Genomic DNA, 17,715 nt, shown 5'->3' with positions numbered 1-17,715 from the left:
TCTTCGGAGTCCGACGCCTACTTTCCTCCGCCGACAGTCGTCTCCATCGCTCCGTGCAATCGGAGTCTACTCAACGGAAAACGTATCCGCACTGCCTCTTGCTGCTCGACAACTCCGAAAACAGCTCCGTTACGCCTCGAACTCGCCCGGAACAGCCGCGAAACAACCCCGAAAGAACTCCGGCCTCACTCGAACAGCCCCGATTACCACGAAAGATAAGTTCTCTTTATTCAAAGTTATGTTCTTCCGTTTTCCGTTTGCGCTGAGCCTGAGGGATGAGACGGTGGCGAAGGTGGTGGGGGCGATGAGGGGGAATCGGGAGGCGAGGAGGGCGGCGGAGATGGTGGAGATGCTGGAGGGGGAGGGGGGTTTATATATTTTTATTTATAATATAAATGTTTTTTTATTTATATTAATAGTTATATTATTTTTGAATTAATTAAAAATGATTAATTGGGTCAAAATCGGGTAAACATCCGTTGACCGTTAATATTTAACGGTTCCGTCCATTTTGGACTTATTGTGGCCCGAGTTGAAATGTATAGGATGCAATAATTCAAAACGTAATGTTTAAGACCAAAATCGTAAAATGGGCATATGTTTACGACCACTTTTGGCCTTTACCCTAATTTTAATTATTATTATTATTATGAGGTAATCAGTGGTGGAATATAAAATTTTAAAAACTGGTACTGAAATTTCAAAAACAATGATATTATATTATTTTACATGTAATGTTTTAATAATTTTTGTGAATGGGCACACAAAATTTATTGATAGAAACTCCATTAGATACAATCTTCTTTTTTCTTAATTCAATCTTCAAACCCTAAATTCATTGAGACTCGGGAAAGTGTCAGGCTCAAGTTATTTAAGGCGTTGAGGCGAAGACCAGACTGAGGATGATTGTGGCAAAGGATTTTGGGTCCGGCAACGGCCAAGCCCCCATTGTAGTTGTGGGCTTGGCCCCCGTTTAGTTTCATCGTTGGAGGTAATGACTTAGGTTTGAGGAATGTGAATTACTATTATGAGGTTAGCTCAAATAAATCTAAATAAATGAAATTCTAAATAAAAAATTATTTTGAATATTCAGATACCCGCAATGGGTATTAAGATAACTCACATTCATGATCAGCCTGGGTTCGAGTAGGATGCATTTGCCTTTTTCAGGTGCAGTTACCTGATTTGCCGCCCCTTAAGCATTAAGGATTGATGTTCAATCATAAACAGAAGGAAAACAGATGGATATCATGTAGGAGAAATGAAAAGAGTGTTAAAATGACAAGTCCTTCCCTTTTAAATATCATGATGTCCCAACGAATAAAAAGAACAAAGCCCACACAGTTAATTAAATACTAAATCCAACCAACTTACAATTTTGGGCCTTTCAAAAGGATGCAGCAGCCCAAAGGCTTATTAAATGGTAGTAGTCGTATTACCTAAAAAAGTAGCGAAAAGGAAGAAAAAGGAAAATTAATAAAATCTACGCAATGAAAAAAAAGAGCACCAAAAACCCTAAACTTCTACAGCGCCGCTTCTCATTTGTACGCTATTTCTCATCTATTTCAATCTCCATCTTCTCCACCAATACACAAGAAATCGTTTCACAGTAGATCCAAGAGATATAGCACACGCGGCACCATACTGCGATTCAGCAAATCTGAGGTAAATCCGCCTTCTTAATAAGTAACTTTATATACTCCATTAACAAGTACTTACTACAATTTTGAAGCCACAAACGCTTTTATAGTAGTGGTAGGGGCATTTCCAGAATTTGTCTGCCTTTCACTAATTTATTTCGCTGCACCCAAGATGATGATTTTTGGAACAGAGTTGTGAGTAACTGAAATAGAAACTGTAGTGGAGATTATTAGTTGCCAAAGAATCAAGATCCTGAATCAAAACTGCTTCGTCTCTTATTAAGATGTCTCACGATGATTTATGCTTGTTTGGTTTTAGTGGTTGATATTCTTGATCTGAATTCAACCAATTCCCCGTGCCACATCGACACTTTTGTCCCTATAATACCATCATGTAGAAAAATTGTGCATGCATATAGGCTCATCTTTTGTTTCTTAGAGCTTATTGATCCGTATCATTCTATTCTATTTGTTAGACCAATCTACTAAGAGCTGCCACAATGTCGAGGAAGGGCTTGATGGAGCAGGATTTAAGTAAGCTGGATGTAACAAAACTAAATCCACTATCACCTGAGGTTATTTCTCGCCAGGCCACCATCAACATTGGTGAGCTCGTATTACCAATACCTTCGTCTTGCTACCTAAGAGTATCACATGTTTTTACTCCCTTTTGCTTGGTCTTTATATGTGCTAGTGTGAGGGTGGTATTTATTTCTCAATACTTAGTCCCTTTTGCTCCTCCTTCAGGAACCATTGGTCATGTGGCTCATGGAAAGTCAACAGTTGTGAAGGCCATCTCTGGTGTCCAGGTATTGCACTACTGTTTAGACATCCATTCACTATGTGAGTTTTTAAGCATTTGTTCTGTACTGCTATTAAAAGTTTAGTAGCATATGATTTTGATGAACACTTGTTAAGTATATCAACAGTATCAAAACTGAGTATGGACGAATATCCAGGATTTAAGTTGTTGATGCAGATATTGTGGACAGGACAGTTGGATTTGTCAAGTTATTTTTTTTAACCTTTTGGTTTATCTAAAACCCTTTTAGCTTTATCATTCTGTCAATGTAATAATAATTTTATTTTTAAGTTTAACTTCTTGGATGCATTGTTTCAGACTGTTCGTTTTAAAAATGAACTGGAACGTAATATTACTATCAAGCTTGGGTATGCCAATGCCAAGATATATAAGTGTGAAGAGGATCAATGCCCTCGGCCAGTGTGTTACAAGTAAGATGTGACTTATGACTAGGTCTGATTGCTGTACTACATATCCTGGCTCTTGTTGAGTATACTATTATTTTTCTCAGGGCCTACGGGAGTGGAAAAGAAGATAGTCCAATGTGTGATGTCCCTGGGTTTGAGAACTGTAGGATGAAATTGCTTAGACATGTATCTTTTGTTGATTGTCCGGTAAGGGTTCTCTTGCGTTTTTTGTCATCGGCAACTGTATTTGTATTCTTGTCTACTCCTAGAGTAAGGCTGTCATAGTCGCGAATTTCTTTTGGATCTATTTTCCAGTTATAATGCTGATTTTGGTCTTAAATTTGTCTGGCTTAACTATTGCTGTCCTCATCTACATGACTAAACACTTGCTACTGTCATATTTGTCCACAGGGTCATGACATTCTCATGGCTACAATGCTTAATGGAGCAGCAATTATGGATGGAGCATTACTTTTGATAGCTGCCAATGAAAGTTGTCCTCAACCTCAGACATCAGAACATTTAGCTGCTGTGGAAATCATGCGTCTCCAACATATCATAATACTTCAAAATAAGGTTGATCTTGTTCAGGAAAATGTCGCCATCAACCAGCATGAAGCCATTCAGAGGTTCATTCAGGTCAGTTTTTGCTCCTGATGCAATGTCAATTAATTATACCCCCTCTGGCCCAAGCTACTTGCAACATAAAAATTATATCCTCTCTCTTCCTTTATTCTCTTTTTCTCTCTCCACTACATTTCGTAATGCCATCTTTCAAATTCTCTCCACAGGGGACTGTTGCAGATAATGCGCCAGTGGTTCCAATTTCTGCTCAACTGAAATATAACATTGATGTTGTATGTGAATATATCGTGAAAAAAATCCCAATCCCAGAGAGGAACTTCATATCGCCACCAAATATGATTGTGATCAGGTCTTTCGACGTCAATAAGCCTGGGTCTGAAGTTGATGAAATTAAAGGTGGTGTTGCTGGTGGCAGTATTCTTAAGGTATAGTCTTGTATGTGTAATTCTGGCATCCGATATCTTGTCGGTGTTATTTTTTCCCTGATCTAATTGCTTGTAAACTTGTGTAAATAGTATTCTAGAAGATTAACTTATATCTTTCCTTTGGTCATTTTCTCTCACTGAACTAGTTGCATATACATCTTTCTGTTAATACAAGCCTAGAAAGTAACAGTCCAATTGCACTGAATTACCGTAGTCGCATAACATTGTTTTCTCCTGTATCTGAAGTGAACAGTTTCTACATGCAACCTAGTCATCTAAGGTGCTAATGTAATGGAGCCATCGAATTTTACTTGCAGGGTGTGTTGAAAGTAAATCAGTTTATTGAGGTCCGTCCTGGTATTGTTGTCAAAGATGAGAATGATAACATCAGGTGTACACCTATATACTCCAGGATAGTATCCTTGTACGCTGAGCAGAATGAATTGCAATTTGCTGTACCTGGAGGCCTTATTGGAGTTGGAACAACAATGGACCCCACACTTACTCGTGCTGATAGGTTGGTCGGCCAGGTTCTTGGAGAAGTTGGTTCTCTACCTGAAGTATATGTGGAGCTAGAGGTAAGGGCATCTCCTGGTAGAAGTTGTCTTTGATTTGTCCTTGGGTTCATATTTAGTGCATTGATTTTTTCTGTTATGGAATTATTTGGTAACGTTGTAAACTTATCTGTTCAACCCCCAGGTTAATTTCTTTCTGCTGAGACGGCTGCTGGGTGTCAGGACAAAGGACACAGAGAGGCAGGGTAAGGTGACAAAGCTGACAAAGGGTGAGATGCTAATGTTAAACATAGGATCAATGTCAACTGGAGCCCGTGTTGTCGCTGTCAGGAATGTGTTTGCAAAGCTGCAGCTCACTTCACCTGTGTGCACAAGTAAAGGAGAAAAAATCGCTTTGAGTAGAAGAATTGATAGGCATTGGCGTCTGATTGGTTGGGGTCAAATTCAAGCTGGCATCACTCTTGATGTTCCACCCTGCCCCATCTAAAAAGGTCACCAATAAGCAAGGAATTGAAATGTGGGAGGGCTGACATTTGCAGGGAACAATTTTTGTTCGTTATAGTAGAAAAGATTGCCTACAGTCTTGGATACTTTTATTGTGATGATTTTCTTTACTTTTTGGAGTTCATATTGTTGTCTCAGCTGTTTTCTATGCATTCTAGATGCTCAATTACTAACTACTAAATCATTGCGTTCTAAGCAAATCCTCTTCAATGGGGTGGGTTAATCCAAACGTATTATGTTACATTGGCTCACATTTGACTATGTAGACTCGAATAGTGTTTATTTTGCTCCATCTTAATTGTTTAGAGATGAATCGCACCATTCCATAGAACATAACAGGATTAAGCATTTTTTCTATACATGAAATAACATAGTCGAAATGCATACAAAAAGAAAATCATGAGTATGTTTAAAATCCAGCCAATATCGAGTAATCTCTCCTCTTGCCAACTTCCACTACAGATTGTATCACCATCTACCAAATCTCTGGATTCTCCGCTGTCGTAGTTCCTCAAGCGAAATGGATTCACTTGTGGATGTGGGTGCAAATCCATCACCGTTACTTTCTGTCCCACACATCTCGCAGACACTTGAAAAGCTTGGGTTCTCGTATGTACATGCTCCACAACTCCATACACCTGGTGTCTCGCCTCCTTGGAGAGTTCCCCTTCCAAACACACGGCCAGACGAAGGCCGCAAGCACATACCGTTCAGAAATCTTAATGGCCAACATAACAGATGGGTGACAACCCTCATTATCTTCACACAAGGGTTAACACCAGATCTTGCACCCCTAAGGTATACGTAGGAGATTCCAGCAAGAATTCCCCCAAGATGACCGAGAAATGAGACTCCAGGTACCAACATTTGAATGAGAACAAGTTCTGCCCACACAGCATAACGTGCAGGGACCATGAGTCCGTGCACATATGTATAGCTATCCGACTGAGAGTAGAGAACAACTTTCATGGCAAAAAGCACACCAGAGAATCCCACGGCATATTCATTGTAGTAGGCTCTCTCATATTCAAAGAGCAGAAGAAATTTGGCTAGCAGTAACGTGATGCCTTGAGACATACCAAGTAGAGCTGCAACCATTGTTGCAAATTCCACACTTCCCATTGCACTCTCCAACTGTATTCCCTTCCACAGTAGGGATAACATATTGTATACAAGATGCGGTTCACCAGTGTGGTACAATGCAGATAAAATAAGGCGCTTCAAATCCTTGTTCTGCTCCAACCAAATCAATAACTAAATACTTTGAATTCTAAGCCAAAAACATTTGCAGTATTCTCTTTAAGATGAAATTTGACTGGGAGAGAAAGGCATAAATAATTGTTAAAATAGTCAAAACACATCCGGGGATAAATCATAGAGGCAATAGGTTCAACCTTCCTCAGCTACAAGATAAAGCGGGTGAAGTGATGACAGCAGGAAATCCAAGTTCAATAACTGATGATGAATAAGCGAGGGATGAAAGAGTTACCTTGACGATGAGGCGGGGATTAAACCAGACTTGACTGAGGGTTGGAAGAATTGGATCGAGAAATTTAGGGCGTAAGTAAATAAGTGTATTAGCCGCGATAAGACCTGCGGTGACAGGAGGCTTGCGGTCGAGGCGGCCATACTCGCTTAATGCCTGGAGCACAAGCAGCCCTACCATTCCTCCGCCTCTTCTACCTCCTCTCTCCATCTCTAAATTGGATTGGAGTTTCTCCCCTCTACAACAGCGGCTTATGTTTCTGAATTCTCGAATCAATCTGATATCAATTGCCGCAAAAGTTTGCTCAGAAAGTTCTAGATTTCTCGATATTAGTAGTAGCTTCTTTTATTTTATTTGTTATTTTTACTTAAAAAAAACTTTTACTCGTGACTGGATTATTATTTCCATAATTTTAAAAACAACAAATTTTTGAAAAGTCACATATTTGAATAGCAATAGTGTGGGCTTTGGCATTGGGTTTAGAGTTGTCAACTGGGCCGGGCTGGCCCAGCCCAGGCCCGGTATGGGCCGGCCCAGGCCCGGCTCATTAGAGAAATAAAACGGGCTCGGGTTGGGCTTGTTGAGTGTAACGGCTCTATTTGGGCCTATTTGTAAACCCAGAACCGGCCCGGGACCAGGCCCACTAGCAGCCCGAGCCCAAGCCCAGCTCAGGCCCAGCCTAGGCCCAACTCAGCCCAGCACAGCTTCAACCCACTCACTTAATTAAATATAATTAGGTTTAGGATTTAATTAAAACTAATATATTTAATGGCAAATTGATTATGGACCTTAATTAAAAAGTGGCGCGGTAATAGATTGAATTGAAAAGTGGCGTGCACTATTAATTAATAGATTGATGATTGGTAAATAAAAGAGGCGTCGGTCTTCATTCTCAATTTTCATTCATCCGTCGGTCTTCTTCTCCAATTTCTAGATCCAGCTTCATTCTCAATTTTCATTCCATCCGTCGGTCTTCTTCTCCAATTCCAAGTTTTCAACGGTAAAATCTTAATTGTTCTTCTCTGATTCTCCTATAAATACATGTAATTGTATTCTCCATTCCATCTTCATCCCTACTCCAATTCTCTTACTCTTATTCTCTGCATCCTCAGTAATTGTTGTCGAGAATCATCCATCTTCATCCAACTGTTCATCTGGTGGATTTGGTGTTGTCGAGAATCATCCAATCGAAGTATCATTTGTCTAATTTGGTGTTGCTGAACTGCCAATAATCACCTGGTTTGTTTTAATTTTGGTTTATATATGTTCTTGTTTCATATTTGTTAATGTTGATTTTTTATAAACCTAATTTTGCTCCAGTTGTGATTTATTTGTTATAGCTTCATTGCCTATTTATTTCTTGGCTATTTTATATCTTAAAAATGAAAAGATTTATGGGAATGTCTCCGAGTTCATCTTCTAGAACACCACAAAATGAGTCTGTTCCACTTTTTTCAGAATCTGCATCACAGCCACAACATGTAAACTTAGAGGAGGACCAAACCACTTTTGTTGAAACTCAAACTTCTATTGCAGTTAAAAAACCACCAGTTAGATCTAAGACTAGTAAAGTGTGGAATTATTTTACCTTGAATGATGAAAAAGCAGCTTGTAAGCTCTGTAAGGTCAAATTTACTTTTAAAGTTAATTATGGCACTGGTAATTTAACTAGACATTTGAATAATCATCACAAGAATTGGGAAGATAATGACTTGTTAGATGATAGTAGACAACAAAATTTAGATATTTCATCTAGTGGTGCTGTTATAAATTGTGCATATAAACAAGATGAAGTGAGAATTGAACTTGCTAAACTTGTTATAGGAGCTGAACTTCCTTTTAATTTTGTGGAAACTCAATATTTTGCAAATTTTATGAAAAAAACTCAACATCGTTTTAAAAGTATTTCACGAAACACTTGTTACAAAGATGGTTACAAAACATATGAATTTGAAATTATTGCTTTGAAAACATTGTTTTCTAAATTAAATTCTAAAATTTCTTTAACTACCGACTTATGGCTTGGTAGAAAAGGTTTGCATTATTTATGTGTCACAGCCAATTGGATAAATGAAAATTTCATGTTGGAAAAAAGAATAATTGATTTTTCATTGCTTGAGCATCGACATGATGGTATATCTATATATCAAGCTGTTATGTCTTGTTTGAATTATTGGGAAATAAGTGATAAAATTATGTCTATTACATTAGACAATGCCTCAAATAATGGCAAAGCTATGGAGTATTTTATTGAATTTTTGAAGCCAAATTTTGATGCAAAATTTTTTCACATTCGTTGTGTTTGTGATGTGATGGAATGAAAAGTATTAGATCTCTCATTGATCTTATACGAGATTGTTTGTTATTCATTACATCATCTTCGGTTAGGTTACAAAAGTATAAGATAATGGTTAAAAGTGCGAAAATGAAATTTAAAATTCCTTATATTGATTTAAAAACGAGGTGGTCTTCAACTTATAGAATGTTAATGGAAGCTAAACCTTATTCTTCAATAATAATACGCTATATGAAAGAAGAAAAAAATTCTAGCATTAGTGCTATTAGTGAGAAGAATTGGGAGATTGTTGACATATTAATACCACTTTTACAAACGTTTAGTGATATGACTAATGTTATGTCCGGTAGTTGTTATCCTACTTCCAATATTATGTTGCGTGAAATAGTTAACATTGTTAAAATTTTTGATGAGCATAGAAATATGGAAAATGTGAAAGACATTATTGGAAAGATGGAGATTAAATGGAAAAAGGATTATCAAAATGTTCCTTTTTGTGCTATTTTTTCTTATATTTTTTATCCAAGATGCAAAAAGGATGGTTGTGAAGTTTATCTTGAAGAATATTACTCGTGTCTTGGTATTGAAAATCCTATAACAAATGATCAATTGGAGGATTATTTGAATTTGTTAGTTGGTTCATATACCTCTTGTTTTAAAAATACATTGACAATTGTTATTCCATCTTCTTCCAACAAAAACAGCTGTGGTTGTTCATCTAGTTATGCACTTCTAGATAAAATAAAAAAGAGGAAAAGTGATTCTGGTACTAGATCAACAAATGAGCTTAAACATTATTTAAGCTTAGATTTAGTGGAAAATTGTGAGGATTTTGATATTCTACATTGGTGGAAAATGGAACAAAAAAATTATCCTATTTTATCTATGATTGCATGTGATCTACTAACATGTCAAATGTCTAGTGTAGCATCCGAAAGTGCTTTTAGTGCAGGTGCAAGAACAGTGACAGATAGAAGAACTCGATTGACACCAAAATCTATCAAATTTTTCATGCTTTTGAAGAATTGGATGGATGGAGAATTTCGATTGAACAAGTTGAAGAGGCTCGAAAGATATAGAATGTCAGAAATGAAAGAAGAAGATCAAGCAGATGAAGATGGTGAACCGGATTTGGTAATTAATGCACAAGAAGATCAAGAGCCGGATATCGAGAGATTTTATTTTCCAATAACGGATTATTACTATTCAAGTACTAATGATCCAAACTTTACTTTTGATTGGCAAAATTACCCGGATTAACTCTTCGAACATGTAATATTTTTTGTAATTTTACAATTGAAGTCTTTACATTTAAGAAATTTTTTGTTTATCTTGATTATTATTAAATTGTCAAAGTCAGGCCCAGTTCAGCCCGGCCCGGCCCAGCTCGGCCCACTGACCAAGTGGGTCTGGGCTGGGCTGGGTTGGGTTGAGATATATGAAAATAAGCCCGGCCCGGCACAACTCATTTCAGACCCTGGTACTGGGCCGAGCTGGGCCTCAACACCCTCGGGCCTCACCGGGCCTGGGCCGGGCTGGGCCAGCCAGACCCAGTTGACAACTCTAGGCAAACCCAACAGAGAAAATAGTAAGCTTTTCCGCTGAGCAAGTCTCTGATGTAATAGAGTCTACCGTGGAAGGTGACATCGCCTCGACTGTTTCTCCGCTAAGGATATCCAATGTAAGTACTCTTGTAGATACAGATGATTGTTTGGCTAACATTGTGAGTATAGAGGAAATAGAAACTTCAATGGAAGCTGGGGGAGGAGAAATTGATGAGGTCGAGATCGAAGGAGTTGACCCTAATACTGGGAGATACATACTCCCACCAAGATCAAACAGAGGAGTTCCACCAAAAAGGTACACACCAGAGAAAATTGACAGGAAAAAATGCTACTCTATTGTGAACCTAGCAAAAGGCCATTTATCAGAAATGGCACAGGCCTTCGAAAATGCACCGTATTAGGAAGAAGAAATACCATAGACATGGGAAGAAGCTATGAGACACAAACATTGGAAGGAAGCAATGAAGAAGGAGATAGATGCGTTGATCCGAAACCATACATGGGAGAAGTGTGCTCTGCCGGTAGGGAAGTGACCAGTAGACTGTCGGTGGGTCTTCACTATCAAAAGAAGACCTGATGGCTCGATAGAAAGATACAAGGCACGGCTTGTCGCGAAAGGCTACACTCAGACTTATGGAGTAGACTATTCAGAGACCTTCTCGCCAGTAGCCAAGATGGACACCGTTCGAGTGTTACTATCTGTTGCTGCTAATAGGGACTGGCCGTTGCATCAGTTCGATGTGACAAATGCTTTCCTTCATGGTGAGTTGAAGAAGGAAGATGAAGTGTATATGGAGGCACCTCCGGGTTTTGCAGGGGAATTCAAGGCAGGTGAAGGTTGTCGATTAAGGAAGACCTTGTACGGATTGAAACAATCCCCAAGGGTGTGGTTTGGAAAATTTGACGGAGCAATGAGTAGTAATGGATATACACAAAGCAATTCTGACCATACTCTATTTCTGAAGAAGAAGGGTGACAAGATCACATGCTTAATCATTTATGTTGATGACATGATTATTACAGGTGACGACCTAGAAGAGATTGAGGATTTGAAGAAGAATTTATTCCAAGAATTTGAGATGAAGGACTTGGGTGATCTCAAGTATTTTCTGGGGATTGAGGTTCTGAGGTCAACTAAAGGAACCTTTCTGCGACAAAGGAAGTATATCTTGAACATCCTCGCAGAAACCGGTGTACTGGAATGTAAACCAGCGGACACTCCGATGGCAGTTAACCATGGCTTACGAATCAGAGAAGAAGCTGAGTTGACTGATCGTAGTCGGTACCAGCGACTAGTTGGAAAACTCATATACCTTTCGCACACTAGGCCGGATATAGCTTATGCAGTGGGGATCGTAAGTCAGTTCATGCACCAGCCACAGACTGACCACATGGAGGCAGCACTTAGGATTTGTCGATATTTGAAGGGAACCCCGGGACATGGAGTGCTATTCTCCAAGAACGGACATCTTGAGATTCATGGATATACAGATGCTGATTGGGCAGGGAACCCAAATGATAGGAAGTCCACAGCAGGCTACTTTACCTTTGTTGGAGGTAATTTAGTAACGTGGAAGAGTAAGAAGCAGAAGATGGTGGCTCTCTCGAGTGCTGAAGCAGAATTTCGAGGAATCAAAAGTGGGTTGATTGAGATATTATGGCTAAGGAGATTGATGAAAGAGATTAATTTCTCCCCTAACAAGTCCCAGTTGTATTGTGATAACAAGGCCGCCATAAGTATCTCACAAAATCCAGTCCAACATGGTCGAACTAAGCATGTGGAGGTAGACAGACATTTCATCAAAGAAAACATTGAGAAAGGCATTGTTGAGCTACATTTTATTCGATCAGAGGATCAACTTGCCGACATTCTAACTAAGGCAGTCAACGTGAGGAACTTTGAAGATGTGCTATCCAAATTGAGTATTGGAGACCCCACCACTCAATTTGAGGGGGAGTGTTGAAGAAATGAAAGATCTCGGAGAATCAAATCACCCTAAATTAGGAGTCAATCACCCAAATCAAGCACGTGTAATATTGCTCCTAGAATAGATGATTTGTTTACCATGTACATTGTATTTCTACACCCTATTTAAAGGGAACACTACATAGTGAATATATCATCAGACACAATACAATTCATTGTCTTCCATTGCTCTTCTCTCCCAATATGCCGTCTGTACCATTAAACAACATGTGTATAATATAGGCTCTGCTAAAAGTGTGGAAGTTGGCATGCAACGAGTCGACGCCGGCAAAGGTGGTGATACCTAAGGGTGAATGGACGCTGAAGCAGGCTTATCTTCCTGGACCCAACAAGGCCCCCTAGAACTTTAGGTGGAGGGCACTGTGAAAGCCCTAGCCGACCCTTACCAACTCCCCGACAAGCAGAGAGAATGGGTGACCGTCAACTACATCAGCAGCTTTACCCTCTCTGGCGGCGGCACCTTCGACGACAATGCCAAGCTTGCCTGGACCAAGAACGACTGTCACAAGAACAAGAACTGCATGAAGCTCCCCACCAACCTCAGCTTCAACTTCATCAACAACTCCATCATTAAAGACATCACCACCAAAGACAGCAAGAACTTCCACGTCAACCTCATCTCCAGCAGAAACATCACTTTCCAGCGCTTCAGGGTCTCTGCCCCTACTGAAAGTCCCAACACCGATGGCCTCCCCATCGCCTGAGGCGTCAGCTATACTATCATCGACTCTATTATCAAGACTGGCGACGACTGCATCTCCATGGGGGACGAGCTCACTGACCTCCTCATCAAGAACGTTAGGTGCGGCCCTGGCCACGGCATCAGTATCGGCAGTCTCGAGAAAAACATCCAGGAGAAGGATATCGCTAGAATAACCGTAGATAATTGCACCTTCATCAACAGCGACAATGGTATCAGGATCAAGACATGGCCATCTGCCCCCGCCACCTTAACAATTACCGATCTCAAATTCACCAACTTGACATGGCCAACGTCAGCAATCCCATAATCTTCGACCAACAATACTGCCCATATAATTTGTGTTCCCTCGACGTACGTACCTAACTATCTAAACTCTACTTATGTCAATTACTCCCTCAATTCCATAGTAATGGAGGCGTTTCTTTTCAGCACGAAAATTAAGAAAAATTGTGTTAGGTGAGTTAAGTAAAGGGAGAATAAAGTGGAAAATGAAAAAGGTAGAGAGATGAAGAGAGAAAAAAGTAAAAGAAAGTAAAGTAGATGTGGAAAAATATGTTGACTTTTACTAAAAAGGGAAATGACTCTATTACTATGGAACGTACCAAAATGACAAAATGACTATGGAACGGAGGGAGTATAATTTATCATAATCACTAATTTCCAATAAAAACACATAACTTTTCAATTTTGTATATTCAAAATTATCAACATAAAGACATAACTTTATCAATTGTCTTGTATTGATATACTTATGTCTTTGTGTTAATAAAGTTATGTCTTTCTTTTGTTGATATTAGTGGAATATGGGTCCATTACCAAAAAATAGTAAAAGTGAAGTGATGCAATTAATAAGGGCCAGACCCAAAAGGAAAACTGGAACACATAGTGGGGGACGAAGAGAGTATTATTTGATCAAAACAAGAATTGATCTTAATACAACACGCAAGCCAAATCCTAACCCTGAGATTCGCCAGTCTGATGGTAAAAAAAATTATACATCTTACACGGATGTCATTATCAGTTAGTTTTTAGGTCATTTAAAAAATCGAATTTGATGTCATTTTTAGATCATTTTAGATCATCCTTCTAAAATTATTTAAAATAAACTAACATTAACCTCTATGATACCTAAAAATTACCTCTGTATTTTTGGTTCTGTGTTCTGCAATAAGATTGAGTTTTACATATATCACAACTAGGGGTGTGATCAATTGCTAACTATAGCTAATTTAATACTATAAGATTTTAAAAGTCTAATGATCTATAAATGCCAAGTGTAAATTCGTTTTTAATTTTATAATATTATAGATAATAACAACTCTAAATTTAGGGTTTTAGATCAAAATATCAACACAGTGAATAAACATATCAATACCATGTTTTGAATATGTCAACACAGTTTCATAAAACATATCAATACCATGTTTTGAATATGTCAACACAGTTTCATAATGACATTTTTTATATATATTAAGTTGACATATTATGTTTAACATGTTGAAATATATGAAAATTTACGAAAGTAATATCAAATTTTGACATCGAAACATATGCATGTGGGATTTCGTTAGAATCCTTATAAAATTATCATTAATTTGATATATGTTGTGTGAAAAAATAATTTAACTCAAGATAGTTATATGCATTTTAAGTTTTGAGATATTTTTTAAAAGTTAATTACAACTAATTTGTTGTTAATTGACATAAATACTGTAATTGACATTTTTTGTATAATATATTTAGACTTGGAGTTGAATAATCTTGATTCTTGATTTAAATATCTAATGCTTATCATTTAGTTGAAGTTAGCAATATAACACATCAATCACAACTATATATATACATATTTATGATGGATGGATTTGTTTGTATTTGCAGAAAGCATCGCTGATCCAGATTAGTAAAGTGAAGATTGACAATATCAAGGGCACAAGCTTTAGTCAAGATGTGCTGATCTTTGCTTGCAGCACAACTAAGCCATGTCAGGATGTGCAGATTGGAAATATTGATCTCAAGTTCACTGGAGATCCTACACTAGGGGGAGCCACCACCAAGTGCCAGAATGTCAAGTATGTTTCCACTGGCAAGCAAAATCCACCTCTCTTCGCCAAGAGCAGCGCCCCTAAACCTCTACCCAGGTAAATTAATGCAACACCATATATATTATATAGTGTGCGTCTGCATTTTCCCAGTTAATTATTTGTTTATGTCGATATAGGTTTCCCACGGCCCAATCTATGTGGTTATAATAAAATCATTAGATTAGAACATTTTGTGAGTGATGAGAGATATATGTAAATATTAATCCATTTGCTTGCAACATTAATGGTGTCTATTGTTAGTTTCATTTCGTAACAATTTCTTCTTTGCTTTGTCCTTGAGCTCGCATGGTATTACTATTCAATCTTTGATCGAGCTACTATATATAGTTAAGATACATATATGAATAAATTTATTAGAGATAATAAGAATAAATTCAAATAGCAATTTGATCTTGGAGAATGTATGTATTGTAATACAGCTATAAAAAAATGGCATTCTTCGTATTAACTTTTGGTTAATCTTTTATAACTCTTTATTCTTAATATCTCCAGGCCAGTCTAAATTAAAGTTTTGACGAAGGGTTGATTATAAATTGCTATCTTTTTTTGTAAGATTCAATTACACTACTAAAAAATTCACATTCACGGATAAATGCAACTAGAAAACTATTATTTAACACTTTATATGTAATAGCACTTATTGCATGTGTGAGGAAAAAAAGTGTAATAACAAGCAAAGTGTGAAGATAAACCCTTCTTTATTACACTAAAAAAGTGTCAAGAAAAAACTCTTTGTCATCAAAATGCACGCAGATTTACAAAAAAAAACCCACAAATATATATTATTACAACCTCCCACCTATCTTTTATTTGATTTATACTTTTGACCTACTAATTGCTATGATTTGTATTTTCTATCCTATAAATATTTATAAATTACATTTAGTCGTTCAAATGTTTATATTTACATCTTTATTAAATATATAACTACATTTCCACTTTTAATGTAGAAATCATATTAAATTGCTATTAACCATCCAACAAAATTTATATAAACAACTAATTAAAAAATGCTAAATTTGATTAACAAAAAGCCGATATCATAATGATCTTACATCAAAATCCTAGGTGCATAAAATAGTAGTAGTACTAAAAATTGAGGTCCAAATCTATGATTAAATAGATGTGTTATTTTTTATCTGATTAAAAAATATTCTAAACCTACAAACTTGTACTTAAATTTTGAACCTCATTTATTTTTCTGTAAGAGATAATAGAGGACTGACTACTAGTATATATAAGAGCATCTCCAATGGTATTTCTTTTTATAAGAGCACACTAATGAAAAAACAAACACGACAAGGAGTATAATGTATTTCTTCTTACAATATTTTTTTTAAAAGATGAATTCTGCGTGGAAATGGAAGTTGGTGGTGGTTGCCAGAAACGAATCGGTGGAGATTAACCGTCAGAAATACGGCACAAAGGCCGACGCCAAGTCCAACGGCAGCGCAAAAAAAAAGTTCAACGGCAGCACAGTAATTTTAAAAATTTTCCAATGCATAGTAATTGTATCTCCAATTTTTCAACCGAAGAGTGTGTTGTACTATGAATGCATGAATTTTCTTTTTCAAACGTCGAGCATTTTATTTTAAAATTGCACTTTATTTAATTAAATGTGTGGATGCTAGAGTCCCCAATCAAATTGATTGATTTGATGGATTCTTTCCATCTAGATAATATCAAATTAATTACTAATAATGATAATTCAATTAATATTTGGCTTAATCTAAGTTTTTATTTTATTTTTTTAACTTCCACTAAAATCAAAATGTAATGATCTTAGCCCAATAGTGACTAAGATCCAAAACAAGAACATGAAAATGTAAAGCAGAGGTCCCACAAGCCGGGATCCTCCATACTAACAAGAGGGAAAAAAGGACTAAATAAACAAACAAAAGGAAGAGACGAGTATGAAACAAAGCTAACCATCATGAGAACAAGTTCAACCCACATCTCTACGTCGGAAACAGAAGTTAGGATATCTCAGCTGGTCCATCCTAACTAGTGCATTCAGGTACCGAGGCGCAGAGATTGGGTCGTAGTATGTGAGGGCAGGGGTCTGGACCCCCTACCTGCCAGAAAGTCGGTAGTCCGGTTCCCTTATCTGTAGATATGTGAGAATCGAACCTGCCAGTGAGATGTCATACTCCGGATCAAAGCCATGTGATGTCTAAGATCCACATATCCAAGATGTCCAGATGACAATAAGGTAACCAGAACCGTTGAGTCCAGCTCTATCCAAATGTGTGTAGAGAGCTCCATAGTCATCTCCAAACCCTGAATCAGAGCCAAAAGCTCTGCCTCAAAGCTCGATGATGCAACTACTGGAGAGCAGAAGGCCCGCAGAAGGCCTCCATCAGACTTAATCTAAGTTTTTATATTTAAATGGAATGTAGGCATAGATCTTTAAAGAATATTTCATGTAATTCTTTCATAATTTGATTTAGGTTTAATTTGAATTTTGTCTTTAATTTTATTGATGTTTATGGATTTAATAATCCTAGATAATATCTTAATTAAAGACATAGTTAATTCAAAAATTAAAAGAATGCCTAAATCTAGGAATTTTCATGATTTTAATAATTTTAATTTAAAGGGAAAACATTGGAATTTATTTCCTATATAGTTAAATGTTTTAATATTTGATTTATCTTTGGCTATTTGATGTGGGTGGATTAAATCCATCTAGATAACA

At 37.3% G+C, this 17,715-nt stretch overlaps 2 protein-coding genes across 2 annotated transcripts; one reads left to right on the top strand and one right to left on the bottom strand.

Moving 5' to 3' along the window:
• Positions 1-1,488: 1,488 nt before the first annotated feature.
• Positions 1,489-5,002, top strand: LOC121811595 (eukaryotic translation initiation factor 2 subunit gamma-like). Its single transcript, XM_042212463.1, has 9 exons — positions 1,489-1,665; positions 2,117-2,246; positions 2,388-2,449; positions 2,761-2,873; positions 2,954-3,056; positions 3,261-3,488; positions 3,641-3,859; positions 4,177-4,437; positions 4,559-5,002. Exons 2-9 carry the CDS (start codon positions 2,141-2,143, stop codon positions 4,859-4,861), a joined length of 1,395 nt encoding a protein of 464 aa, XP_042068397.1. The 5' UTR covers positions 1,489-1,665; positions 2,117-2,140; the 3' UTR covers positions 4,862-5,002.
• Positions 5,003-5,179: 177 nt separating this feature from the next.
• LOC121811596 (rhomboid-like protein 14, mitochondrial) lies at positions 5,180-6,671 on the bottom strand. The gene is made up of 2 exons (XM_042212464.1): positions 6,368-6,671; positions 5,180-6,111 (listed from the first exon to the last, which is right to left on the bottom strand). The coding sequence occupies exons 1-2, from the start codon at positions 6,572-6,574 to the stop codon at positions 5,347-5,349; spliced, it is 972 nt and encodes a 323-aa protein (XP_042068398.1). The 5' UTR covers positions 6,575-6,671; the 3' UTR covers positions 5,180-5,346.
• Positions 6,672-17,715: the final 11,044 nt, after the last annotated feature.

The sequence above is a fragment of the Salvia splendens genome, chromosome 7 (genome assembly GCF_004379255.2).
Source record: "Salvia splendens isolate huo1 chromosome 7, SspV2, whole genome shotgun sequence".
Taxonomy (NCBI): Eukaryota; Viridiplantae; Streptophyta; class Magnoliopsida; order Lamiales; family Lamiaceae; genus Salvia; species Salvia splendens.
The sequence above is the reverse complement of the archived record's forward strand: the minus strand, read 5'-3'. Positions and strand labels throughout refer to the sequence as shown.